Consider the following 27,591-nt stretch of genomic DNA (forward strand, 5'->3'; position numbering starts at 1 on the left):
AATGTCCATCTGTACAATTTTCTTTTAATGCTTTGAACAGTTACCAACTCACCTTGGAGACTGTTACATGGGGCATGACAATCTCCCTGGAGGCACTGGCGTATGTCCCAGTGTCTGATCTAGGGTTGGCACGTGTGATGTGAGTATTTGCAGCGACATCCCTCGCAGCAGAAATGATGGCCTCTCTTCTTCCTGTGCCACCCTCTCTACCTGATCCTGTAACTTGGTGCGACCTAATGAAGGATGAGGACAGGTGCTTGACACCATACCTGTTGGGCAAGTTGGGTAGGTGGACATGGATGACTTTGCTGCTGCTACTTCCATAGGAGGATCGGCTGGACTTGCCTGGTGTCTGCTGCTGAGGCAGGTGATTGGATGCTGAGGAAAGGGATAACGGTCATATTAGCTTGTATATCACATTGATGATACAATCATACATAAAATTTATATAACTGCCCTTGGGATATTGTTCCTACACAGTTTTTGGACACTCCAGAACCTTCAATTTCCCCGATTACAAATTTTGCTAACAAAGCAGTCCATGTCCTTATTAAATAACCTTGCCTGAAAAGAGTTAAGTAATTTTTATTTCTGAACTTATATTTCTATGATGGAATTCATGGAGAAAATGCTGTATGCTCAGCCTTTTTCCTTTTTAGACTAAGCCACTGAAAATTTCCCATCACGCCTCAGGACTCATGAAAGCTCAAAATATGCTCTACACAAACTTTTTAATGATGACGTGCTGCCTTTAAACTCCAGTAATTGTGCCATTTTGTTTCCAGTAAGATTTAGATCTACTTTCTTGCAAACCCTCTTGAGGATTAGGCTAGCATCTAAGGCCCTGTCCTGAAAAATGGGTTCTTCTCTTCATGTACAGCCCCAATTACTTATGGTGTGCCTCAAGGTTCCAGTTTAGGGCCTATTTTATTTACCTTGCATATGCTCTTGCAGAAATCTAATAGTTCATCCACTTCTTTGCTGATAGAATCCAGATCAAGCCAAAAGGTATTACTTTTAAGATCAACTGCTTGTAGTTTTTCTACAAAATAAGGGAGATTTGGCAGTGCCTACTCGATAACTCTGGAACAATCAAATGTTAAGTCTCTAATGAAACGAAACCCCCAAAGACATGCATGTTTTTGATGGCCTTCACATATTCTTACTGTTTTTTATATTTTAGTGTTACATTTCTTTCCTGTTCTGTCTTGTTTTTAGAATACCTTTGTTAATTTTATTTATATTTTGATTTTATACAACTGGATCCTGTATTCTGTCTTTCTTTCTATTTTTTCGATCTATTTATGTTCTCCACAGTGGTATGGACAACACCTTGGTCATCTCCAGTGGTTTAAAAATATGTTACAGAAAGAGATCTGATTTGGCCCTAATTAGAGTTAAGTAGAACAGCAGAGTGGCCTCAGTTACACAGGCCTCAGACTGGTGTGAGGGGTTATTGGCAGTTGCTGTGAAATAGATTGCCAGTCACGCACCCTAGAGGCCAGTCACAAAGCTGCTTGCAACTACCAGTTACTAGGGAAAAATGTGTATTTTCCCAACTGATTGGTGAATGGTTGCTAGCTGTCTGTAGGTGAAAGTGGTCACAAAGAGAGTGCAGTATGAAAAACCTTGCCACTAGCAGATTGCTGCAGTCACATGTAGTCTTATGACACTAACCTGCCTGCAAACAGTATGCAATTGCTCACAAAATTAGTGAAATTATGAAATTTTTTTGACTCAAGATGTAAACAGAAAATGTTTAACTTCAAAGTAAAAACTGCAACCAAGACATTTTAGAAGGTGCAACTTTTCAAATGACTGCCACTTCTTATTCATGTTGGATTTTTCACAGTCCCCCCACTCTGTGAGTAGTTGGTAAGTATTTGTAGACAGCATCTTCCATACAAACAACTGGTGACAGTGCCAGCGTCCCAGTGACCAAAATAATTGTAAGGAGGATTTCAGTGCAACATTATAAAGTTATGGGTGACCAATTTCACCTAGCAACAGCTCGCAACCTTCAGCAATGACATGCCAAGCAGTTTATTAATTGGTGGTTAGCAGGGGTTTATTGATTGGTCTCTAGCCATGCATAACTGAGATTTTAGCAATCTGTTTCATTGCAACCAGTCAGGGAATATAAATTTTTCCCTAGCGGCCAATGGTTACCATGTCAACTAGCAACTAGATCTGAGGTACTGAGCCCTAAGAAATTCATATTTCTACCCCAAAACGTAAATTTCCAGTCATAGCTTTGGAATCTTTACTGAGAAGCATTAGATTACTAAAATATGCTAAAGCAGCAGCTTTGGGTGCTACAGCTCATGTCATTATAAAGCTGCCACTGATGTCATTCTGCTGTGTATCGCGTATGTGTCGCTGCGTACTAAACACAGCTTGACAGGCTTAACAGATACACTGAGGTTTGACAGGAATCTGCAAAACGCTGCATTAAATAATAAAATACAGCAAAATAAAACTAAAATTGAAAAGCAGAACATCTGGTCAAACGATGACATGCTGAAGGAAAAAAGCATGTCTGCTTTCTGTCCTTGGACAAATAAAAGTAAAGAGAAGAACAGCAAAGCAATTTAAGCGATTAATGTCTTGTTTGTGGTGATGTGACTTTCCAGACAAACAGTCCACAATAAAGGGATTTAAGTTGGAATCAGACTGTCTCTTTAGAGTTGTGAGCCCCCCCACCATCTCCCCTTGTGTGAAGTCACATTAAGGAATCTGCTGTAGAAACTTTGTGGAACCGACTCAAAAAGCAATGCACCAGAGGTGGTTATTTGTTTCAGGCAGTCTCCAACCACTTATGCTGATTTATCTCCTGCAATAAATGACATTCTTTCCAATCAAGAAAAACACATAAAGCAACATCAGGGAAACCAGAATATAACGAGTGCAAAATAAGCTCTTAAAAGCAGACCACAGTGTATGGAAGGATGCACATTACTGACAGATGTTTTCATCAGATTAATGCTTATTTTTTCCTTTGAAAGACAACACAATGTGTTTTTGTACAAAGAATAGGAAGAATATGCTATATAGAGCAGACACCCCAATTTGGGCTGCTTTTGTGACTCAATTACAGCATTGACCAATCATGTGTGGGGCTATATGTGACCCAAAGGTTATGAAACACCTGATGTCCAGCCAGTGTAAGTAGATCTATGGCTGAATTGAGTCAACAGCATTAGTTAGTTTAAGGTTAAAGGAAACTTCAACTGCATTTAACTGCTATTTTTTTTTTTTTAATGTCCTAAAGGCCTGTGAAAAACTCTATAATCACTCTGGTTCCTGCAAAGTCCCTGACAAGACTTAAAAATCATGGAAGCTTATCCCCCAACACATTAAAATATTAAATGGAAACACTCCCTCACCTTCCTTGGAGTTCTTCATGCAGATGCGACCATTGCCATAAAGTCCAGGTGGGCAGCGGCCACAGACATAGCCCACATGTGGCGGTCTGCGGTTGATGCATTGAACCCCAGGAAAGCAGGGCCTGCTGGCGCATGTAGCTGATAAACTGACAGCCAAAGACCTCACTGATCCTGGGAGATAAAGTCGTATGAGATCAATCATTGTCGTATAAGAAGGCTCGGATTGTAGCTTTCCCAAGCAAACACAATCTGCATCTCTGACATCTGACATCTCCGAAAACATACAAATAAAACTGTTGCAAAGTTCATTTTTGCTTTCTTTCATTAGTTATAGTCTTACAAGTATCAAATATTAATATACTTACAAATATCCTTGTGTGCTCTGTAATGGTTCAATCAGACAAGAGTAGTAATAGGCAATGAGGAAAAAATCAACGATTACACTGACGGTGTTCCACCTCCAACCTGTCGGCGTTCACGTTTGATCACAAGGCACACAGGCCTCCTTGTGGGAGGCAACGTGTCTCCATACAGTCGTAGTCTGACTCGGACTGACCTCTCTCAGACAGATTGGTGAAGGTTTACAAATAGTTGCAAACTCATTTATAAATGCAGACGGACTGCCAATGGGTCAGCCTACACTGCAATTAATCTGCAACTTCCTCTCCGATGGAGCACTAATATCGACAGGTTGCTAAGTCGTTACCTGTGTCATCTTACAGGTAAATAGAGTCAATAATTGTGAAGGATTTTCTGAATTTCTGTTTCGCAACTATGAGGTTCTCACTTGATGCTAAATGTAAATAGTTCATGTGAATTTCTGTGTATGTAGAAATAAACCGGTTTGCATTTTTTGGTCAGTTTATCACAGTTAATCACCGTATTATCATAAACAGTAAGTAACTGACGCATGTAATTGCCAACTTGACTCCATTCAATTGCAAACAAGCCTGATTTGATCTTATTGCTAGTTTTATAACTATCTTGATGCACTGATGACTCATTGAAACAACCATTTCAAGAAGCAGCAAAATTGAAAGTTGCTCACAAACGATCGCAATGATCTTGGGTGTGCCATGGTCTCCACTGATTTTCCTATTGTGACTGCAGCATTAGCTCTGTAGGTAACATATCATTGAACTACAGTTTTCCTGAATACAGAGTAAAAAAACAATATTTTTTTTGTCTAAATTGTTTTTGTTTTATGTGAATTTCCCTGTTTCTGAATGGTTGTTCAAGCACACACAGTGGTAAGATCTCCAAAAAAAGATCACATTGGTCGGTTGCTCCTAACATCTGAAAACAACCTGTTTAAGTGTTCTCAAATTGAAATCCTGAATCCCCTTAGGGCAGCTTTTATAGCTAAACTAAAAAAAAAATGTATACTACAGTATGTGAATTATTTTCCTGGTACTTATTTTAATGACTGTGATAAAACATTACGGCCAGAATGACTGAATGTTCCCTTTTAAAGTCTCCTTGTCTTCATATTTGCTTGAGGCTCAGCACAGTGTGATACCTCGTACATAAAGGAAAACTTAAATGGAATTTACTGGAAATTTGGGGCTTACCTGCAGCTAGTCTATTATGATCTGATGGTGAAGCTACAGTCGGAGGATTGCTTGTAGTGTTTCTGAATTTAGATTGCTCCTGCTTGACTCGTTGTGGCACAATTTCTGAGAGGTTCTTGAACATGTTTGTGTTAGTCCTGGATAGGTTTAGGTTAGCTGCTTGAGTTTCCCGTGAAGAATCAATATTTGTTTGGGGAATGGTTGGTGTTTTGCGTCTGCTGGTTTCTGCTATTGTGACCTCAGGGCTGGAGCTAATTCCTGCTGTCCTTCTCCAGGTGGTTGACTTTATTTGTGGGTCAGTTCTTGGAACTGTTTTCCTGGCCTCAGCCGTCATCTGCGGGGAGCTACCGCTTGAGGTCTTCAGGAAAGCGCCTGTCTTTATTTTGGGTGGTTGGAGCAGAACATCTGGTGTCTTGTAGCCAGTCATATCAGGAGCAGATGTTGAAGGGAAGGCAGCTGGACTGAGAAATACTGTAATAAGAAAGCCACTAATTATGTTCTGGATTGCTATCCTCAATTTTTACGTCCAATTGAGCATCAAGATCACCCACTTCAGAACACATTGCATTAAATCAATAATAAAGGACCAAAAAAGAGAGATGGTACAGTGAAGGATGAGGAGGTTGCTGTAAATCAGAAAACCTGGAAGGGCTCAAAAGGTTACGTTTAAAGAACTGTGACTCCCAGCAAGAGACAAGACCTTGGGTCAAGTTTGTGTAAAGATATCTCTAAGATATACCTCAACAGGCTTCAGACATGGCAGCAGGTCAAATAATCTGACTCATCCTGCTTTACTACAGCAAAGACTTCTTACTTACTAGAATTAAGGCAGATAATAAGACTTTGGAGTCTAGTTTTGAATGCCTCTCCAAAACCTTTACCTTTGACACTGGACTTTTCTCAACTTTTTCATTAGGACTGAACTTCCTTCTGCCCGGTTGACTTGTCAAAACTACCAGTGACGGTTGACTTGTCAAAACACAACTGATTAGTTGGAGAGGTTAAAGGGTTTAAAGAGTTCGTTTCATTAATCTCAAGGTAACTGCTTTGTAGCTTTGGGTGTGTATTGCTAAGTTTCTTTTCTTTCTGAATAACCTGCACTTAATGTGCAAGTGTTGTGCAACTGATGATCTGGAACCTTCAGCATCAAATACTAAAAGACTGAAGTGAGTTTATGAATGTATTTAAGCCTGTATGTATACCTTTGAGCCTTTTTGGATTATAAAAAATCCAAAATAAATTCAAACTTCTGCACACAATTCTTGTTTTAAAGACATATGCTGTCCAATTATTCCACTCTGGAAATAGAACATTTCAAAGAATTCCTTAAAAGAGCCAAATTTACTATGACATTCATGCCCATGGTGAGTGGATCTAAACTTGTGACCGCAACTGTATCTAAAAAAAACACGTAGGAGCATCCATCACCACCTGCTTGTCATTTAAAATTTAAGGACCTTGTCCAACTCCACTGACACACAAAGTTATGCATCTTAAAATGAACTGAGCATAGAGGTCAAACAAGTCAAGCTGAAGGCCCTCAGTGGACATGTGGAGGATTAAAGAACAAAGGGGATTAGGAAATGCAACTATCTGTCCCTGTGAATCTTCTGCCACAAGGTCCCATAAAAATGGCAAATAATATGCTGCTGAGTTTAATTAATGTTCTGTGCTTTACTGTAGACCCAGATTTTTTTTCCTTTTAGGGGCAGAAACTCCTGTAAACACACACCACAGAGTTCTTCTGTTACTGGAAGGATAATGTGACTGCAGGAATGCAACATCAGGCCCAGTACTTAAGCAAATAATATAAAGCACCTTGAGGCTGTATGGTTAATTTGGCACTATGTAAATAAAACTGAATTGAATTGAATATGGATCAACATGATGTCTTTTAGGTGAGAATTTTGGGGCTTTTTTTCTCTTTAGATTGTGAAAGCAACTAATTTAACCCTGTATTAATATTCACCTTGACAAGTATGGGTACGTGGACCAGTGTTGTGCTCGTAGCATGCTGTTAACTTCTCTTCTTCAGTTAACAATATCTTTGTAGTTAAAATCCAGGAACCAAAAGTGAAACAATTCCCGTAGACACCCATAAATCCTGGAGTTAGGAACGTGGCTGCTCTGCCTAACTCTGCCTCGAGGGCCGGTGTCTTGCAGGTTTTAGATTTTACCCTGGGTCAACACACCTGAATCAAATGATTAGTTAATCACCAGGCCTCTGGAGAACTTCAAGACATGTTGAGGAGGTCGTTTAGCCATTTAAATCAGCTGTGTTGGATCAAGGACACATCTAAAACCTGCAGGACACCGGCCCTCGAGGCCTGGAGTTCGACACCTGTGCACTAACTGATGTCTCTAGATTAGACTTGTCTGCCGAGTTTATTGTTGCATTTTAATGGAATTATGTAATAAATATCAAGCTGTGAAGTAGAAACCAGTATACATGGTTCAGCTTTGCTGAGGAAAATTCTAGTATTTTAGTGGTCTGTTAATTAACACTGACTGTGAAACTGCACACTCATTGGCTAACGCCTTATGACTTCAAAATAAAAGATGAAGTCACAACCAGAGGTCGGCACCATAAAATCATCAGGATCTGAGGTCAAAGCAGAGGGCCATTTTACATTAGGCTTCGTTCCACCCAGAAGTCTCATTGTAACCGAGAGAATTGCCCACTACAGCTGGTTGAATAGAATGCAGGTTCATGGCAGGATTTGTATTGTGACAAGTATCTTAATTGAGATAGCATTTCTTCGTCACGTCACCATAGCTGCCTAAAGACACGGTTATGTTCCTTGAATGTTGGAGAAAAAAGACAATCTCTGCATGCCTGAAAAATAATAACTGATTAGCCATTAGCCTTGAAATTTTTGGGAACACCCTCTTTGACATAAAACAAAGCGTGCTTCAACATCGAGGCATTTCCCACCGACTGGCACAGATTGCAACAATATAAAGGAAACAAATCAAGCTGCAGGTTCGCAACAGCAGAAGTTACCAGATTATGCATGTATTTTTATATAATTACTGAGTTTTGGTGGAAGCCAAAAGTATTTCCAAAACAACGTGAGCGGTCACAGTACAAGGCAGCACTATCAGCCATCTGGTTTCCATTCACTGCTGAGTGCTCCTCCGGGACACACGGCTCCAATGAACGAATTAACCCTTTTTTTGGATAGCTGATGCTTTAATTTAAATGTAGTTGGAACAACAACAAAATTAGCTACAAGTTTGCTGGAATGCTCGAACCAATATCACAGCAACAGACAGATGAACATATGATAAATGCTGCTGGGAAATGAACAGAGAAATTGACTATTTTTGTATTATGTGAGGCTGTAAACTGTACAGAGGGGCTTCACCCTCTCAGACAACAGCAGTATCTGATAAACTCAGGGCTGTTTTGGAAAGCAGGATTAACTATAGGAAAATAAGTGGTCTCGTTTGGGCGCCGTGTGTTTAACCTGACGTTACTTAATCACGCCTAGCTTCCTGTCAGTTTCTGCTCAAGACATATACTATTGTGGTCAGACGTTTACATCCACTCATCATGGGCACGAATGTCACGGAAATGTTGGGCTTTTAATGATTTCTTTGAACTGTTCTTTTTCCGGGGTGGAATGATTGCACAGCATGCAATGGGACAATGCTGTACAGCACTGTACAGTTAATGACTTCAAAAAAATCAAGAACTGGGCGCACACGTTTGAAGTTATGTTGGATTATCTCTAATCCACACTGGGCCAAAAGTGTACATACAGGCTAAAATACAGACAAACACTCCCACTAATATTTTGTCGGGTCCATTATGTCATTTAGCAAGTTGCACCTTGACCAGATGCGTTTGGTAGCCTTAACCAAGCTTCTGGTTCAATCTGGTTATCTGACCACTCATCATGGAAGAGTTGGTTTGCATTAGGGTCAGTTAGCCATAGACTTCTATACAATCTGGCTTCTTCTTGAAACCAGAGGGGTCACCCCCTGCTGGGTTTTATAAATAATGCACAATTAAAGAACTTCCACACTGCCTTAATATTTCCAGACCTAGAAGCTTCATTTTCTGTCACTTATTCTGGTGACAGGGGCAGCAGTTTAAGCAGGCATGCCCAGACCTCCCTCTCAACAGCCACCTCCTCTCTCTTATGGGGGCAGAAGCAGATATATTCCCAAGCCGGCTGAAAGACATAATCTCACCAGGTCTGCCTAGGGGTGCACTCCCATTTGGACATGCTGGGAAAACCTCAATTAGCAGGCATGCAGGAGGCATCCACCTCAATGGCTCCTTTAAATGTGAAGGAGCAGAGGCTCACGAATGAGTGTCTCTTAGTGGAGCTCCATCTTTTATAAACTGCCTATGAGCAGTAATGCAGTAAGCCCATACTTACCAGTGCACAAAGTCCCATTTCCCACCATTCCTTTGGGGCAGGGGCCGCAGCCATAGGATCCAAAGCTGTTGAAGCACTGCACTCCCGGAAAACAGGGCTTCCTTTCACATTCATTGACATCCTCCAGACACGTTAAACCTGCCAAAACACACACACAGAGGATGTTGATCCTGTAATCAAAAACCATCACTGGGATTAATCCTCCGCGACTGCAAACATGTGATGTCAGAACAGCCCAGTGTGTCTAAACAAAACAGCCTTAAACATCAAGGGCTTTTATTTTGTTATTTTATCTTTTATTTTTGATTAAAAATCTTTAGGTTTTTAATCATTCTTACCTCGCAGCCCTGCAGGACACTCGCACCTGTACCCACCGACCACATTGAGGCACTTGCTGCCCAAGCATGGAGCCGACAGACATTCGTCTATGTCGTCGGCACAGAGTTCGCCCTGAGTACCCTCGGGACACACACACAGGTACTTCCCACTGCCGGCGGGAAAGTTAATATCCGTCACACATGAGCCTCCATTCTGGCAGCCACACGGCACCACGACAATCTGTGTTGCAGATGGGAAACACAGACACTGCTGAGGAATGTCTGGATTTTATTAATATCTAACAACATCAGTGTATCACATTTACATCAGCAGATTACTGCTTAGCAGCTTATCCCCACTCTACCTCCACAGTGAAGGTGCTCTGGGCGTTACACTCGTCAGACAGCGTAAATCGGACAGAGCTGCTCGTCCGGAGCCCCTCCTTCTCTGGAACTGATGGGACCCTCCAGATAAGGAGGCCAGCAGGGGAAAGGACAGCACCTTCTGGTCCCTCTTCCAGCTGGAAGAGAAGCGCCGAGCCCTCGGGGTCCGATGCGGTAAACTGGAAGACGAAGTTCTCGCTGGAGAATGTCTGCAGGACGCTTTGAGGCCGGTGGAAAGTCGGAGGCTTGTTGACTGATAATGCAGACAAAAACAGACTGAGATGCACTTCATCCCACCTCTTATTCCCACCGTACTATTTACTGTCTTCCTACTACAAACGTTTGATGACAGGAGCTTCCTGTGCTGAAATAAGCTCTTTACAGGGAACCCTGGTTTGGCAAAAACACACCTCCAGGCTTGTTCTGGAACAATCATTGTAAGCACGCATGTCCACCTCTGGACTTGAGCTTTTCTTTTCTTTTCAGCTTCATTTCCCAGTAATGTTTTGGCTGAGGCTGAGGTATGCCACATTAAACAAGAGCTAGACTGAAAATCAGTAGCAACAGGTCTGATGGAGTGACAGATCCAGATTTGACTTTCTTGTTTCAAATCATTGTCAGTATGTACAGAGGAGGTCAGCAGAGAGCTACAATAGGGAGTGACTACAGCCATCTGTAAAACATGGTGGAGGCTCTGTCATGGTTTGGGCTCCATTTCAGTCAGTGGTGTTGGAAAACTTCTCAAAATTGATAAATTATGAACACAGAAAAGTACCATCATATTTTGAGCCACTATGCAATACTATCTGGAAAGCATCTGATAGACAGTAGCTTCATTTTTCATCATGACAATGATCCCAAACACATTATTATATAAGATGAATATACAGCTTAATTTTTATTGATGCATTCAAATTCATCTGTATATTGTGTTTTATTCTTGTGCATTTATTCCTCTGTTTTCTACTTTGTAGTTGAGTTGTGAGAAGTGAAAACTGAGAAAATAAAATCTATTTATACGTTTTAATCCTTAAAATAAGACTAACTGTTACGCTGGTCATTTATTCCAGCGTCCCTTTGCTTTTTGCATGAATCTTGCCTTTCTGTGCTGCTGTGGAAACCAACCATGTGATTTACTCCCGCTCCGAGAGTGGTTAAGTGGCAGGTCAGGGCATGCTGGGAAACCTAAACCTCTGCTCCTTTGATCTGCTAATGGAGACAAACAGGACCACAGTTGGATGGCTACCACTGCACTGACACGGTGAGATAAATGCCTTTTTTCCCTGATGTTGTTCATCTCGAGTGGACTGCAAGGCAGATGGAAAACCAAGTACACGGGGAGAATTTAATGATGGTTCTGAGTTTGTTTAGGTAGAAAAGGTTGTTCTCCTTTCAGACGGTGAGATCCACTTCGAGTTGTGTGTACCTTGGTTCACAGACCAGGTGAATTTGGAGGCGTCTGGGTCACAGAGGAGGCAAGGACTGCTGGGATTGGAGTCTCCTGCTGCAAAACACATCCCATCGATGTTGCATGTCCGCTCCTGACAAACAAAGAGAAGCAAAACAGATCTGCTTGTGTACTCACTTTTTTTTCAATATTAGCATGTGTTCACATTTTAAAACACATTTTCAGGTGTTTTGTTTAGTGATGAACAGGAAATCAGCTCTAAACACACATCTCTATTGAAGTTAATTCAATTTAGCTCAGTCTTGGCAGCCACATGTCTACATACTGTTTGTCTACAGCTGTTTGTGTGTGTTTTTGCTCTGGGCTGTTTGTCTGTCTCCCATAAAACACAGTTCCAGGAACAACAGGACCCCTCACGTACCTCTTTTACACTGAATGTAAAGATTTTAAATAGCCAACCGCTGCTGCTGCTTTAGTCGTTCAAGCAGCAGACCGTCTCGCACCCCCCCCCCCCCCCCCCCAAAGCATGTAAAATGCCTCATCACACTTTTCCACTAAACACCCACTGAATCACATCTGCATCCTCAATCAGCATCCCCTACTAGCACGAACAAACATTGGAGTGTCCAGGTTTTCATAACATGTCACCTGTTGAGACCATGTGAATAAAAACAGACCAGCAAAAACAGAGCAGGCTGTCTCACAGCCTAATTTATGGGCCTATTGTCTCCTCCAGTGCCTAACAACTGTGCCCTTCTAGTACAAGAGTGTTTTGCCGTTCTTCAGCTGATGGCTCGGAACAAAGTTTATTTTAGCAATTATAATTTTGTGGATACTTACACACTATGGTTAGTCTTATTTATAAACTGTAAATGAAACAAGGGTATAGATTTTGATTTTTAAAAAGAAGTTAAACCATTGTGAAAGCTTCGTAAACAAAAGAGAAAATGATCATACGTCTCACTTGACCCATCCATCCACCCATGACCACAGTAAACATTTTATGACATGTTTATGATCTTAACTGCTGGTTTCAAGTCTAAAGCTTCCATCACACAGGCCTAAGGACTAGTTAGCAATGATTTGCCAACCACTGGTTGCTAAGGAAAAGTGCAAATTCCTCAACCGGTTAACGAGTGATTACTGGCAGTTGCTAGCATAAAACTGGTTGCCAAGATGTATATGGTGCTTTCAAAGGGTGATCTACTGACCTGCAAGCACTGTCCACCCAGAATTGTCATAGGACCACTTGGTCAATGGGTAACATATAAGCCTATTGGCCATTTGCAATAACAAGATAACAATAACAAGATAATAACAAGAAGTTTTTAAATTATAAATGTAACTCAATTACAATAAAAGTACGGTGGCCCCTAGAGACATAGCACGTACAAACTCCAAAACAGAACGGAAGTGCTCCAGGATGCTAGGGGCAGTGTTGAGCTTGATTTGCAAAAAAACCCGGCAAGTTTGTTGCAAACACATGGAGTTGGATACCGGCGGAAAACACCTGCAAGGATATAACAACCACACTCATATATATTCAAATAATTTTAAAAAAATTGTTCATTTACCTTTACTACCACACACCAAATCCGGTCGTTGGTACTTCCTGGCTTGTGTAGCCACTAGGTAACAAAAGCTTGCACGTGCTTCGGAGCTTGTACGTGCTTTGGTTTTTGTACGTGCTTTGTCTCTAGGGGCCACCGTAGAAAGCATATAAACCAAGATTAAAACTTCTGAAGTGTATATAGTGACTGAAACTTTACAATAAAGCAACTGTTTCCTATGATCGACATCAGGGCAAATAAAGAATTTTAAAATTGTGAAAAGTAGCAAATGGGATTTCTCAAATTAAGGGCTCCAGATGGACAAACATCCATATTGTGCCATTTTTTCCACTTCCCTACCCTTTTATGAGTGATTTACAAACAAAAAATAAAGATGGCAAACAAATTATGCCAATTTTAATAATGAATAATAATAAAAATAATACTTTTCATTAAGATGTTATCCATCTTAATGAAAAGTATTATTTTTATTAGCTTCCCAAGAACAAAAACATTGCTCCGTCTTGCATGCAAGTTACCTTTAACTTACAGAGTCCAGAGCGCGAGGCCTCACAGACCTGACAAATACCATCGTAGATTGTCAGCGTCTTTGCCTGGCTGTACTGAGAGCCGTCATTGCTGACCTAGTACAGAAGAAGAGGAAGGCGATAACGCAAAGACCTTTAGACAAAGCAGTCAACACCTAACAAAAGAGATTTTAATCCCAAGTTAAAATGATAATGAGCCTTGCCTTAATCTCCCAGCGTGCGTATGGTTTGTCATCCATCATGAAGTCTTCTGTATTGATGGCAGCAGTGCTCAGAGATGGTACAGCACAGTCTAAAGCCTTGGAGCTGAGGAAGGTGGCTTTTGTTCGCTGTTTTTCCCCTGGAACCCACGCTTTGTTTATGTACTGCAGAAGGAATTCAAAGGTGAACAAAACAGCACTTGAACTTTCTTAATTGATTTTAGCCTTAGCCTCACCTTCAGTCTAGTGGCATAGCAGCTTAGGTCAGGAGAGTCAATGAAACCGAGGCCAAAGACCCGAATGCTGCGACAATCGAAAACTCGAATATCACAGAGGCCACTGTTCTCCAAATCGGTTATCTCAACCGGTTGGCCTATTAGAAGAGAGACTGGTCAAAGGCAAGTTTTTTTGACTTGATATAACTAACTTCAAGTTTTAAGAGATTAGTATCAGTGTGACTTTTAATCTACTTTACTCTGTAGTTGTACGTTTGGTATATGTATAACTGTTCCTGATACTCACTGACAGCCAGGCTGCAGTCATGGAAGCTGTAGTTGGGAAAACACTGGCAGCCCCACTCTGTACACTCTCCATTTCCATTGCAGAAATTGGGGCATCGCAGCGCAGTAATCACTTCCCCATACGTTCCCGGTGTACTGGCCACCTCCAAGGCTCTGTGGGTCAAATTTTCCAGCAGCTTTCTCTCACATTCATTCTCCAGGTATGGCAACAGCGCCTCTTCCCATCCCAGGTCATCTTTAAGCTGTAGGTCTAGCATGCAGAGATCCACTGCCTCACCAAGGCGGCGTCCCAGCAGCTCCCGGCACACTGCTCCAACAGTGGAGTTGACCAAAGCCAGTTGGCATACTTCAAGGGCTTTGGCTGAGGTGAGACCACTTGGCGTGGGCCACTGGGGTTGCACCTCTAGTCGAGCTTCCACCTGGTGATCCTCTGGGAAAAAGTAGGCGTAGCTTTCCAGATCAGCCTGGCTTAGGCTCTGTGCCATTAACACAGGCTGGAATGACGACTGTCTCTTTGGCCTGTCAACAGAAAGCAGAAGATCCTTTCTGAACTCATCGTCCAGTTCAGGATCCCTGTCACTGTTCTGATTATTCTTGCCGTGAAACCAGAGGTGCCGCCTCTCGACAGGGTGACTGCTGAAGGCAGATATATCCAGAATGCTTTCCTCTTTTTCCAGGCTCTTGATGTATTCGACTGTTGTGTCCATTGAGGGGAACACAGATGTGTAATCCACATTATCATATGCTATGCAGTCTGAGTGAGCAGAGGGATTGTACAAGTTTCTCATCCCCCTTCCAGCTTCCTGAGAAGTGCTGGATCCTGTTTGGCACCGACAGAAAGGCCTCCTGAGGTCCTGTGTCATACCAGGAGGTGTTTTGTCAAATAAACTCTCACCAGGAGCTATCCTAACACACACAAAGTAAAGAAAAACAAATAACGTTGTGGAGACTTCAGCTGAATTATGGTGGCAATAAGGAAAGATTATAATTCTGAAAATTAGAAATCTACATTGTGTCCCAGACTGACCTCCAGGTTTCTATGAAGCTGTGCAAGTCATCAGGGCCATAGAACGCACCGTCGGAGGCCTGGAAGTCATTGTTGCCGTTCCGGTCGAAGGTGCCACAGAGGCCTTGCGTGTTTCCATAGTCCACGCTAGGTGCCCGGACAGACAGGCTCATCCCCCAATCACCAACATCAGCCCTAACAAAGGCCCCGGAAGGAAAGATCAACTACAAGAGGAGAGTCACATCCAACAGCTAGTTAACATAGTCTCCTCATGCATTAAAAATTCAACTTATATGACAGATCTGAATGAAGAACAGATCATTCTTGCATGATTTTACCATGAATTTAGCCAAATAACTAGACACCAGTTTCCAAATGTCCAGATACCTACGGTGACCTTCTTCCCTTGGTGGGACTCCAGCACCCTGACCCGACTCCCCTCACTGTCACCGAGGTTCTTAAGATCAAGCTGTGGCCTCGTTTCCTGCGGTTGCCCATTGCACATGTCAAAGATGGCAAGCTCGTTCCCCTCTCGCACTACAACGCCGCAGTTACATGCAACGGAGTAGTGTCGACTGCTGCAGTCCCACTGGCGAGAATGGACTTCGAATTCCCTGGAGAGGCTCTGGTAAAGGACAAATGTGCCAGTCTGGTGGTTCTCGTAACGCCTGAGAAGGAAATGCAGATTTTTTAATAAGAATTTGAAGACTTTAACTGTTGCACTAACTGCCCTATAAATGGATTCATTTAACAAAAGCTGGAGGTAAGTTACCTGCCATCTAGTGTAATGATATGCGGGTCAGTCAAAGAGTAGCACGTGGAAGTGGGAATATCCTGGACCGTGACCTGGGGGCGGGAGGTAGAGGTCACCAGAAGAAAGATTAAGGGGGCTATACCCTCTGACCCTGTGGTCTTAGGCTTTGATGTTTTCACTGAACACAGATGAAAAAGCTCCTCAGAGACAGAGTGTCTGGAGGGCTGACATCACATCTTACATAATGTCACCGCTTGTATGGACACAACTAATGACCGCTTAGAGAGGCGCTCTTTAAGTATTATGTCAAACCATCAAACGAGTGCATGTTTGGTCCTGAACCACAACCTCTCCTTCAGTGTTAAAAAGAACTGTATAATTGTGTGTATGTGTAAACAGTATGATGGAAAAACCTGCTATTTGGAGCCATTGTAGTATTTCTCTTTAATTAAAGTAATACTTTCATTCGACATTTAGCTTTAGAAGCTGGTCCTCTCTTCCTGTTAGGCATAATGGAATCCATTGAAATGCCACTTAAAGACCCTCTATTTATCCTGAATAAGTCCAGGAACCCATTTAAGGACTGTGTTTATTGTAGGACCCTAGCACAAAGCGTCCATGGTGCCACAAACCCAGCTTTTACCCACTAGTGACCCTATAGATCTTATTAAAAGCTCCTCAAGGGCCAGAGGAGAGCCTTTGTGTGACAGTTTTTCTAAAAAAGAAAGTCCTCTTAAGGTTGCTCCACATGCCACATTTAACTTGCATGCCTCAGATTCCAGCTGTCGCCCAAACCTCCTCAGGGTTTCCTTCCAAGATCCTCACGAATGGTTTGAAATTTATTTCAAAAGTGGAAAAATCATCAAGCATCTCTCAATCTGCCTCAAGGATATTGTGTAGGACAACTGTAGCTGCAATTTCTAGCTCTTCAGATCCCAGCAGACTCTGCATTCACCACACAAACAAACCCATTTCCAAAACTTTGTAACACTATATAAAATGTAAATAAAAACACAATGCAATGATTTGAAAACTTCATATAATCATATTTTATTCTGTTTTTATCCACACAAACAATCTGTCGTTCTAAATGACCTCACTCACTTTGAGGGATGTCGGGACGTAGCTTCTCCAAAGGCGTGGTGCAGAGGGTCCAGGCGAAGCACCGATCAGGCTCATGCGGTTCCCATCACGTGTGAAATCAGTCACAGCAGTGACAAAAAACTTTGCCCGACCGCAGCTGCCTTCACTGCAGGTGTTTGGCTGGAGCTCCACCTGGCAGGCGGACAGCACCACGTTGGAGACCTCATGGCCAAGGCTGTCTGTGGATGTCAACACAGCAGTAAATTAATGTTAACAGACAGGACACAGCTGCCTGCACAACTGTAATGATGTCTTTCTTAGCCGGCTTCAATGCGATGATGTACAAGGTGAATCTGGGACTAACAATAATAAGATCCCAGAGGAAATGAGAAATGCTTGAAATTGTTTCGATTGTTTTATTAATGCGAGACTGTGGCCTCAGTAGTTAATTCAGCTGCTCTAATTTGTGTTTGGTGATTTTTGTTAACTACCCAATAACGGGTACATTAATGCTTAAATAGGGGTAATATTTGTCCAACTGTAGTGGTTGCTGCAGGCAGTACTTAACTAAATTGCAGGTTAACCTTAAATATACTCAAGCTGTAGCTTTATTATGTCCTTGAAGATAAAGGTGATGACACAGACTCTATCTCCTGTTTTCCCACAGGTCTGACCTGGATCGTTGACAGTCAGAGCCAGAGGGACTCCACACTGGTGGCCAAAGTTGGAGGTGAAGCAGGGGATGGGGACGGTACTGTGGACGGTCACCTCGTGCTCCTTACTGTTCTCTGCTATGTGGAGCACATCTGGAGAGAACTGAGGAGGAATAAGAGTCTATGAGGTTCTCACTGAGAAATGAAACTAAAATGGGGTTTTAAAACAGAGTCAGAGGAAGCTTTACCTTCAGTCCAGCGTAGAAACTCTCACTTTCTTTTGAAGTCGATCTTGTGTGGCTGGAGTTGGCTCTGAAAGTCGACACACTGCAGGAGAACTACAGGGGAAATATCAGCTGAGGCATGAAGTCTGAATCAGCTGCTTTTAAATCATTTTTTCATCCGACTTAACAACAAAGCCAGACCCCAAAACCCCTTTATGGTTAGGAAACCATCTCAACTCTTTATCCATAACTATTGGTTTCTTATTTAAACCATTTATCCACTACCTTTAGTGGCTACTGAAGAACAAGCATGATGATGGGACATGAACAGCAGAAACTGTAGCTACAAATAAACGCATGCATCAAATAGATAAATAACCAAAAAATGAGCAAAAGTGGTTGGACTATGTCTCTAAACCTAAACATGCTAGATACTGATAATGGACAACAAAAAACAAAAATGAAAACGAGTTCAAAGAGACTTTAAAGCGATGGCTACAGTGAGTCTACGTAGAGGTCGGCATTCACTCATACTTTAACCTCAGTCTGGGTTCTTGGCTAGCTTTGTGTTAGCATCAGCAAACATCGCTTGTTAAACTATGAATCTGAAAACTGAGAAACACTAAATCTGGATGTTTAAGTAAATCACCTAATAATTTTACCTAATAATGTCTAACATTTTATACATTTTAGCTAGTTTTTCAGTTGTTTATCGTGCATGTTTGGCTCAAAATCTAAATGCGCCGTTCTGATTTCCACTGCTTGTAGTTTTTTACACACTTGCTAGTTTCATATTTTTAGCTAGCAATATCAGCTGTTAGCATTCTTTTAGTGACCAAGTCCAACGTATTTTCACTTTATAATTGTTTTCATTTAACTCATGTATCCATTTATTTTCTTTCAGTTACAGTTTCTGCTGTTCAAGTCCCATCATCACATTTGTCCTTCATGGGGTACTTGTAGCCCTTTCTGTGAATCACTGATCTAAGAGAAGTGAAAGATGAAGGTATACTGTAGTTTGAAACCACCTTTCACATTTTGATTGCTCAAACAAACTTGAGCTATGTAACTGTCAACTGATGTTGATAAACGAGAGTGGAAGAGTGCATTACCTTTTCACACTGTGTTATGAAAAAGACCAGCAATGTGCAACTGTCACTGTATTGGTGATTCATCAAAATGTTTCCATAGCTCATAACACAACAAACCAATGCTCCAAAAGCACTAATATTTAACTCTCTTTCATGGTTTAAAAGAAATGAAGATGACCTCTGACCCTGCCCAGCTGCTATATCAACACACGCTAAAGATGAGCCTCATGAGCAAACCCAGCCCTCCGTAACATCTGCTAGACCAAACTAACACAACCCTGGTGTCCAGACATGGGAGCAACGTGGTCCACAGCTGCAAGATGACAAAAACTGGGAGTGACATCACCTCGGTGTCAAATAGTATTGCGCTGAAAAATCGAATAACTTTGTGTTTCCTAGCAACATATCACTTCTCAAGGAAATGAAAGCTATCAGCAGCCTGCACAGTCTGGCTGTATGGAAATGAGGCTGTGCAGCAGCGTGTTGACATCCTGGAAAGACGCTGAAAGGTCAATCATAACAGTTTTTACTCCAGTGCAGGGCAGGAGTGCAGCTACTCAGCGTCAGCTTCAGCTGCAAGAAGGCAATCTTGTCGACAGCTACTCATATTTAGTTGTCATTTTAACCAATCTTTGGATTTCTTTATTCTTTTGCTGCTGTCTGGTTTTAGTGCTATTAGCAATTATTCTTCCTGGTAAATCTTCAGTTCTTCTGATTATTGTCTTGCATACTGAGCTTTCAAAACAAAGCTAAATTCGATCCTCCTAGGACACAAAGATGACGTCAAAGAACATCCACGTGCTAAGGTTTATGGAATAAACTATTTCCATCGCCCTAAAGGCAACCTGGTGAAGAAATAAAGCTGCTACCATTCTGATTTGATTATTAATAATAATTTGGAGCATTCTGAAAATAACCCAGAACTACAACAAACCATAAAATGTATCTGGTATTTTCGTGCTACTGTGAATCTGCTTGAAATCATAAACTTTCATTTGGCTTTTTGTTGCCATTTAAAAAAATCTACATTTTTAAACAATGACCAGGAGGACATCTTGACCCACCTATCTGGTGGCTATGTCACAAACCTCAAGAATTGACCTGATTACAAGATGCAGACAAGCCAGACAAGCCAGTGGGTACCCTGCGTTGGTGTGCAATGATAGTATAAGGTCTGCCTCTGTGTGATATTTTTCAAAGCCATTTTCCCCTTCTCAAGATAATTAAGTGTAATGCAATCTGTCTGCTGAAACTGGATAAAAAAACAAACAAAGCAAAACTTTGGCAGCCCCAAAACCCAAGTACCCGAGAATTTTGAAAAAGGAAAGCCACATGGACAACTCTGGAACTAGAAAATACACATTTTGGGATTTAGGCAAATGATAACATGCAAAACTTCTCTTCGTCTGCAAGAAGGCATCATCCAAACAGCTGACAAGATGGTATCTCACAAGAAACATCCAGATTTAATGTCTATATCCCAAACACTTCCTGTATCGTTGTGCAAGAACAGCTACACTACTGCATGAATGAAGAGTTGCCAAGATATCAACATAAGAAACAGCTTTATTTTATATACGTGCGTCGGTTCATGTAAAAATAACTTCCTAGAATTCACTGTGAAGATGTGAATGGAGATCGGCTTAAATGGGGCACATATGGAGCAAGGATTTTCCAACCTGCAACTGATTTAACTTCCCCACCCTTTTCTTGCATTCTCTCGACTGCATATGACACATGTTGCTTCTCTGCCTTTTCTCTGTGAGCCTGAACTCATGAAAAAAAAAAAATCAGTTCAGCATGATCATGGGCCACTCGAGGAGGTCAAACCCACCACATGTGCTCCCCAAAACTTCCAACACGGTCTGGCAGGAATTACCGTTTCTCCAAGCCTGAAGCGAACGCCATCCATCTCCACCACAGAGAAGGGCTTCAGCGTGGCTTCCTGTCTGATCTCGGCCTTCATGCTATGGCTGATGTGTCTGGCCCAAACCACCTGGAAGCCCAGCGTCTGGCTCCATGGTGGCGAGACGAAGGAGCACCTCAGGTGGACGCTGTGGCCGATGAGCTCCGCAGTGATCACCGGTCGGGAGGCCAGGGATGGGACGGCCTCTGAAAGCAGATTTGGGCAGTTGCTGAAGTCACATTAATTGGTTTTCTTTTTAATTTTTTACAGTAAATTGTGGATGCAGGGACCTTCTTTATACAGAGATGAACACATAGAGTCTTGTACCTTTGCACTGACCGTTGACTTCCACCTCCCCTGCTGGGCATAGCCTGGGCCCCAAATCTGAAGCAACTGAAAGATGAGATTCATCAAATATCTTTCTACTATTAGGCTAAAAACATATACCATAATTCATCTCTGTAATCTAAGAATAAAGTTAAGTCAGTGAGGTTTTCGTTTTCTCGTCCAAACGAATCCCTTAGAGTGGCTTGGCCAAACCATCCAACCTCAGGTTTCCTTTATTAAGGTCTTGCTGATATTTCCATCTACATCAGCTCCAACACTTTCATTAAACTTTGAACTTCTACAGCAAAAATAAAGCAGATGAATGCTCACCTCTTGCACAGTACCCCATGCATCCCTGCGTTGGCTGCAGGTAATAAACCATGAACTCTCCACAGTTTCGCACCTTGACAGGGATATGGAAAAGGCAGCAGTCTTTGGAACTTCCGTGGAAGAACTGCCAGGTGGCACAGGCGGAGAGCTGGCGGATCTCGCCAGGACGTGGCAGTGAGGTGTCTTTCAGTGACAGCCACACCAGAGCCTGGGTACCACAGCGGTTCATCTGCAGGAGGCCGCAAACAGAAACAGTCATTACCTTTATAGAGGTGGTTATTATATCCTGCACCTGTACTGGAGGTGTCTATTATATCACTTGTTTGAATGATAGATATTTAATGGTACTTTTTGGCAGTGAAGGAAGCCGTCAGTGTAGAGACTTGAAGAAATGTGAGCACAGACACCTCTGTGGCAGAACTTGCCTGTCATTTTGACCATTTTACCTCAACACAGGTGGTCGGCATCTCTGCTGGCTTGTTGTTGATCCAGAACCTGTACCAGCCTGGTGACAGCGAGTGGTCACAGATCAGATCCTGGATGGCGGTGTTCTGGATTTCAGTGGAGTCAAAGTCGACACTTCGATAAGGATTGCTCAAACTCCGATGACCTCCCGGGTAACACTCTGGAGCTGAGAACAAGAACGACAAAGATGTCAAACTGAGAACTCGTGAAAGGGAAGGGGTAAAGACGCCAAAATAATGTGGAAAAGAAGACTGCGCTTTGGCATTTTCAATTTGTTCATATGCCTTAAACAAAAAGCTACAGAGAGCGTTCCTTGCCTCTGCAGGAAAAAAGCAGTGTTTTCAAACCTTAAACCCCTTCCTCTCAATCCATCTGCTTTGAGCTAAAGGAAATGAAAACTGGACATGATTAGATCAGGTCTTTATCTGTGTCAGAGTCCTGCTGTTTAGTTGTGTAAAAGACAGACATTGCAGAGGTAGACAAAACAAAATCACAAGACTTTAGGTGAAAACTTTTAACTTTTACTCTTTTTTTGTTTCCTACGCCACTTCACACTGACCTATGAATCATTCAAGGATAAAAAAGGCCCCACCTCAAGTGATGAACCAGCGTTGTATCTATGCATAATAGACAATTAAAAAAAAAAAAGAAACTGATTTAAAATGTATCTTTAGGCACTATGTTACTAGCAGCTTTTCAGAAAAACACATTGTTTGTTCCCATTTTATTAGTTGGATCTATAAGAAATGCAAATGTTCAACAGTGAGTGTTTACAGGCAACTGTTAAACACGGTGGAGTCTATGTCATTGTTGATGCTGCATTTCAGTCTGTGGTGTTGGAGATCTTGTCAAAATTGATGGAATATGAACACAGAAACGGTGCCATCAGATTTTGATCCACCATCTAATACCATCTGGAATCTGATTGGTAACAGCTTCTTTTTTCATCATGACAATGATCCCAAACACACTGCCAATGCAATAAAAGCACACCTGTATAGAAAAACACACAGTGGAGCACTATCAGTCATGGATTGGCCTCCCCAGAGCCCGGACCTCAACATTATTGAAGCAGTGTGGGATCATGTGGACAGAGAACAGAACAAAAGGCAGAAACATCCAAAGAAGAGCTTTGAATGTCCTTCAAGGAGCCTGGAGAACTAGTGGACTCAAGACTTTTGCACACTAAAGTACACTCAATATCAAAGTTAATTAATTCTCAGTCTTGCAAAGCCACAAAAAGGTGAAAAAAACAATCAGTTATACACTAAACGGACATAAGCCTCGGTTTAAAGTTGAGGATGAAGGATTTAACTGAGCAGCCTTTAGTTTTAACTTCAGTATGACCTTCTGATTTGATCTCTAAACCCAGGAGTGAGAAAACAGTGTGTTTATTATAACAGAAGAATTATGTGACGAACCAGTAAGTGACCAAAACTCAAAGCTGTCTAAAGGAAAAGGTGACAAACAGAAACAATTTGCTGTTTTGTGTTAGGGTGTTGAACATCTCACCCCCACAGGTTATCTAAATTGCCAAGAATAACAGAAATTCCAGTGAGCCTCTCGCTTCTCTTAACTCGCCCCAGGAAAGGACGCTAAAACCAACGGCACATGACAGGCCTCTGAACACTGCCTGCAGCTGGAAGCTGAGAAGACCGGAGAAATTATTTCCACCAAACACGTACTTTTCCACACCGCCACACTCCCAAAAGCTCTACATCTGTGGAGTGAAATAGGTCAAACTTGTCAGCAGAGGTCTTTGTTAACAAACCTTAGAGGCAGATGAGTAAAGTCACATCAGGGAAAACAAATGTTCAGGGTATTTAGGAGGTTTTAGGAGCCACAAAGGCATGATTGGGCAAGGTAAAGTTGCCGCCAGTGATTCCAAGCCTAAACAAGGGCTTACCGGCTGGTCTGCGTGCTGACAGCCTCTTGAAACCAAATGCTTTTGTTTACACTGTCGCCTGTCTGAGCGTCCACCTCGTCTGGAAGCTCCGCTGACAAGATTCGAGGTCACAGGTTGTCCAAACAACCAGGGCTTCAGGAAGGAGGTGCTGCTGGCTAAACTGTTCCAATTGGCGTCTTAATGAGTTTACAAAGAAGTGGGGGAGGTAAATGAGCAGCCCCCCTGGGGGGTTTAGAGTTATCCCACTGGGAGGGAAGACCCTCAGGAGCCCAGATGTGCAGGGACTTAACTGGGAATACTCCAGTTACTACAGTTTCTCAGCAAAAGTGTTGTGTTATCACCAAGGGAGTTGTTGGCCTTTTTCCCAGAGGGCCCACAGTCAGAAACTACACAGTCAGACCACCAGAGAAAGGGGAAAGAGCCTGAATGAAACGTGAAAATGCTAAAATGATAGGATGATGATGAGTTACTCTCACTGATGAAAGCATTTTTGTGAAGGGTAACACTTAGAATGCTTCATTGTCTTTATTTAAAAACACGGTTTGAAGCAGTAATGATAGATAACCAGAAAATACATATTTTGCCACAAGTTCCTTAAAGAGGTTGGAAAGTGGCATTTATACTACTGACAGACCCCGAAACTCTTTAATAAAACCTCAGACTTCAGGGAAAGTGAAGAAGTCTCTCATTGTGTTGGATTGTTAATCTCTAGTTAGTCTTGGGGAGGAAGAACTTTAAAAGACAGGAATTTCAACAGGATGTTTCAGGAAGAGGATGAGGACAAGTAGTTGTGTAAAGAACAGGTAGTCATTAGGACATTATTACATGACAACACGAGTCCTCTGTACTCACAGGTCGGCCTTCACCTGTCTTTGAACCCAACCTTCATTTTGTTCTGAGCAGCACACCTGTAAAACTTTTTTATCACTGGACAGTGATGCTGTTGTATCCATAAAGGGGACCAATCTCTCTCTCTGTCACACACACACACACACACACACACACACCTACACACACACACACACACACACACACACACACACACACACGCGCTAAAAACCTTGAGACTTATAATTCACATATATAGCTAATGATAACTAACTAATTACATAGCAGCAACTTAATGCACTTAGGTATGTAGCCAAGTTCAATATGAGCATGAGAATGGGGAAAAAAAAGTTGATTTAAGTGACTTTAAATGTGGCATGGTTGTTGGAGGTTCAGCTGGTTTTAACACTTTTTGTTCATGGTACATCTGCAAGGTCAGCAGGTTAAATGTACTATTTTACCTGATAAGCTTTTTCTTTTCTTTACTACTGAATGTCACGTACAAATCAATAGAAGGCTGCTGTCAGCAGGACAAAATGTGCTCAAATTGTGGTAAACTTTGCTTTGGCACAGTAATGCCTGGAAACCTCTGGGAGGACCCCACATTGTTTCATTTTATGACTTAAAGTTTACAATGGTGTGCTTTGAACTGCTGCTGGACGCCCTGCAGACAAAGATGTGAGCAAGATCGAAGACAGGGTGACAGGTTGGAGTAAACTGAGCGCATTTTTGTTACAGTCAGGACTCGTAATCGGCACAATTGCAGCTCCAAGATTTTCTTTGTTTTGGTCATTGCATTCACTCCCATCCTAAATTCTGACAGCTGGGAAAACAGCAGCTCACCAAATCTGACCTTTATGTGCACCTTTTTACAGTCCTCTTTGAAATCCCAGCAAGGGAAGAAGACCAGGGAGAGCAACAATCCCTTGAAATTACTGTATAATATTAAGTAACAGTGAATTATACTCTTTAATGAGTCATAACTCTGTTTTCTGATCTTGTTTCAATTATGACCACTTAACTTCTGACTCTCTTCACAAGTTTGACACTTTTATTTCCATTTGGGTTCAACTTGCCACATTTTTCCAAATGATAATCAGCTCCATGTTGGTGAATTAAAGCCCACACATGCACGACTTTATCTCTAAATGACGGGAAAACAACCCCATTGCATGAAAGAGAAAAGAAACTTGTGATCAGATAACAATTTCTGCACCAATTAAGAATCTTTTAAAAACATCTTTAGATCAGAAGGAGAGAAAAAAAATCTTTTCTCCAGATTTAAACATCTAATTATTGTTTCTCTCTGTCTCTTTGTGATTGGCTTGGCTGTGTCCTGGTGCCTTTGAAGGGTCCATTTAACAGTGTTGGAGACGAGTGATGGGAATGCAGTCCAAGTCACGCAGTTTTTTTTCTTTCTTTTTTTTTACACGTAACACTTTCTCATCTCTGCATTCGATTTAAGAACACATTTCGAAGTCCGCTTTCAGTCTCGCTTTTTGCATCTGCTTCTATTTCAGCTCAGATCATGGCAAAGTCTTCAAACTAGTCTTTAAAAAAAACCCGGTCCGCTTGAACAAGGCATGCACTTACCATGTTGCGCTATTGCTGCTAATTGCACGACTCCCAGCAGCAGAGCGATGCGTAAAAATCCAAAGAACGACAGGCGCACTGAACCAAATGCGCAACAGACCATGACTGCGGCTCCAGGTTAAACAGATGCAGCAGGCTCGGACCAGTCCACGGGTCCCATTGAAAGTTTGGAGAAAGGTGGCGAAAGTGGCGCAAAGTGCACTTTGTCTCTCCTCCGCGCATTCGCGTTTTGGTGATTAGAGAAAAGCTTGCGCTCCGCTCGCGGGAGACTGGCTTTTAGATCACTGAGAGAGAATAAGAAGAGGAGGGGAGGGGAGTGAGAGTAAATCACGGAGATGGTAGGTGGGTCCTCTTCTCTGTAATCCCCCGAAACATCACGTGGCCACAAATCAATTAATCATCCATCCCATTCGTCTTCATCAGAGCTGCACAAACACGCCGTGCTCCTTGCGGCTGTTTAGACCTACGGCTGGAGAGCCTGGGGACGCAAAGCTGTGCGTCAGTGTGAGCAAAGTGAAACTAAAACAACAGTTTAAAAAGCGTCACAGAAGCCCACCAGGGAGAACATGTGCATGTTTCGCAACGTTCTCCTCCTCAACCACAGCGGAATTACTTTTAAGTCTTTAAATCCCATTTTATGTGTTTTGCCGCTTTCTGCACATGGATGAAATAAACACGCATTTTTGAGCAAAAACATCACAAATTTTCGCAGAGACAACATCTCTGCAGCAGACCGCGCACACTGTGTAACTGCAGTGCATATGTGCGCTCCTGTGCAGCTGTATGTACTCAGCGCATGCAGTGAGAGCACGAGTGCAGCTGCGGAGGAAGTGAACGTCCAGTCAGGCTTTACTTTAGAGGAACAGGATTATAAAATGAAGCACGAGAAATGAACAGAGTTACTCATAACTCATAGGTTGTTAGCAGACACTGCAGATAAACAAAGAATGCACTGATTTAGAAGCATATATCCAAGCAAATGCTTCAGAACTGTTGGCACAGGGGGCACATGAGAGCCCCAAAATGTTTCTCATTCTTAATTGATATCAGATTTTAGGACCTGTTTTGTCATGTTTCTTGTTTTGCAATGTTTACATTGTTCCCTGAGTCTGGACTGCATGAAGGCCAGTTTGGCAGGAAATATGCTGG

The 27,591-nt window shown here is 42.1% G+C and overlaps 1 protein-coding gene across 2 annotated transcripts in view; it reads right to left on the minus strand.

The window, feature by feature from the left end:
* LOC146491676 (von Willebrand factor D and EGF domain-containing protein) overlaps positions 1 to 27,176 on the minus strand; it is a 39,142-nt gene extending 11,966 nt beyond the window's left edge. Inside the window, exons 1-22 of one of the 2 annotated variants that reach the window (XM_085151158.1) lie at positions 26,443 to 27,176; positions 22,097 to 22,281; positions 21,651 to 21,879; positions 21,321 to 21,386; positions 20,967 to 21,199; positions 18,021 to 18,110; positions 17,794 to 17,935; positions 17,141 to 17,358; positions 16,055 to 16,128; positions 15,674 to 15,950; positions 15,304 to 15,506; positions 14,278 to 15,182; positions 13,992 to 14,128; positions 13,759 to 13,920; positions 13,547 to 13,651; positions 11,476 to 11,590; positions 10,031 to 10,302; positions 9,687 to 9,906; positions 9,349 to 9,486; positions 4,958 to 5,428; positions 3,387 to 3,557; positions 53 to 378 (exon numbers count right to left, since the gene is read on the minus strand). In XM_085151158.1, coding sequence (XP_085007284.1) covers positions 53 to 378; positions 3,387 to 3,557; positions 4,958 to 5,428; positions 9,349 to 9,486; positions 9,687 to 9,906; positions 10,031 to 10,302; positions 11,476 to 11,590; positions 13,547 to 13,651; positions 13,759 to 13,920; positions 13,992 to 14,128; positions 14,278 to 15,182; positions 15,304 to 15,506; positions 15,674 to 15,950; positions 16,055 to 16,128; positions 17,141 to 17,358; positions 17,794 to 17,935; positions 18,021 to 18,110; positions 20,967 to 21,199; positions 21,321 to 21,386; positions 21,651 to 21,879; positions 22,097 to 22,281; positions 26,443 to 26,545 — 4,842 coding nt within the window. In that variant the 5' untranslated portion in view covers positions 26,546 to 27,176. The remainder of the gene's footprint in view (positions 1 to 52; positions 379 to 3,386; positions 3,558 to 4,957; positions 5,429 to 9,348; positions 9,487 to 9,686; positions 9,907 to 10,030; positions 10,303 to 11,475; positions 11,591 to 13,546; positions 13,652 to 13,758; positions 13,921 to 13,991; positions 14,129 to 14,277; positions 15,183 to 15,303; positions 15,507 to 15,673; positions 15,951 to 16,054; positions 16,129 to 17,140; positions 17,359 to 17,793; positions 17,936 to 18,020; positions 18,111 to 20,966; positions 21,200 to 21,320; positions 21,387 to 21,650; positions 21,880 to 22,096; positions 22,282 to 26,442) is intronic. The other variant, XM_085151160.1, reaches the window with a different exon arrangement.
* Positions 27,177 to 27,591: the final 415 nt, after the last annotated feature.

This window comes from Neolamprologus multifasciatus, chromosome 23 (genome assembly GCF_963576455.1).
Source record: "Neolamprologus multifasciatus chromosome 23, fNeoMul1.2, whole genome shotgun sequence".
Classification (NCBI taxonomy): domain Eukaryota; kingdom Metazoa; phylum Chordata; class Actinopteri; order Cichliformes; family Cichlidae; genus Neolamprologus; species Neolamprologus multifasciatus.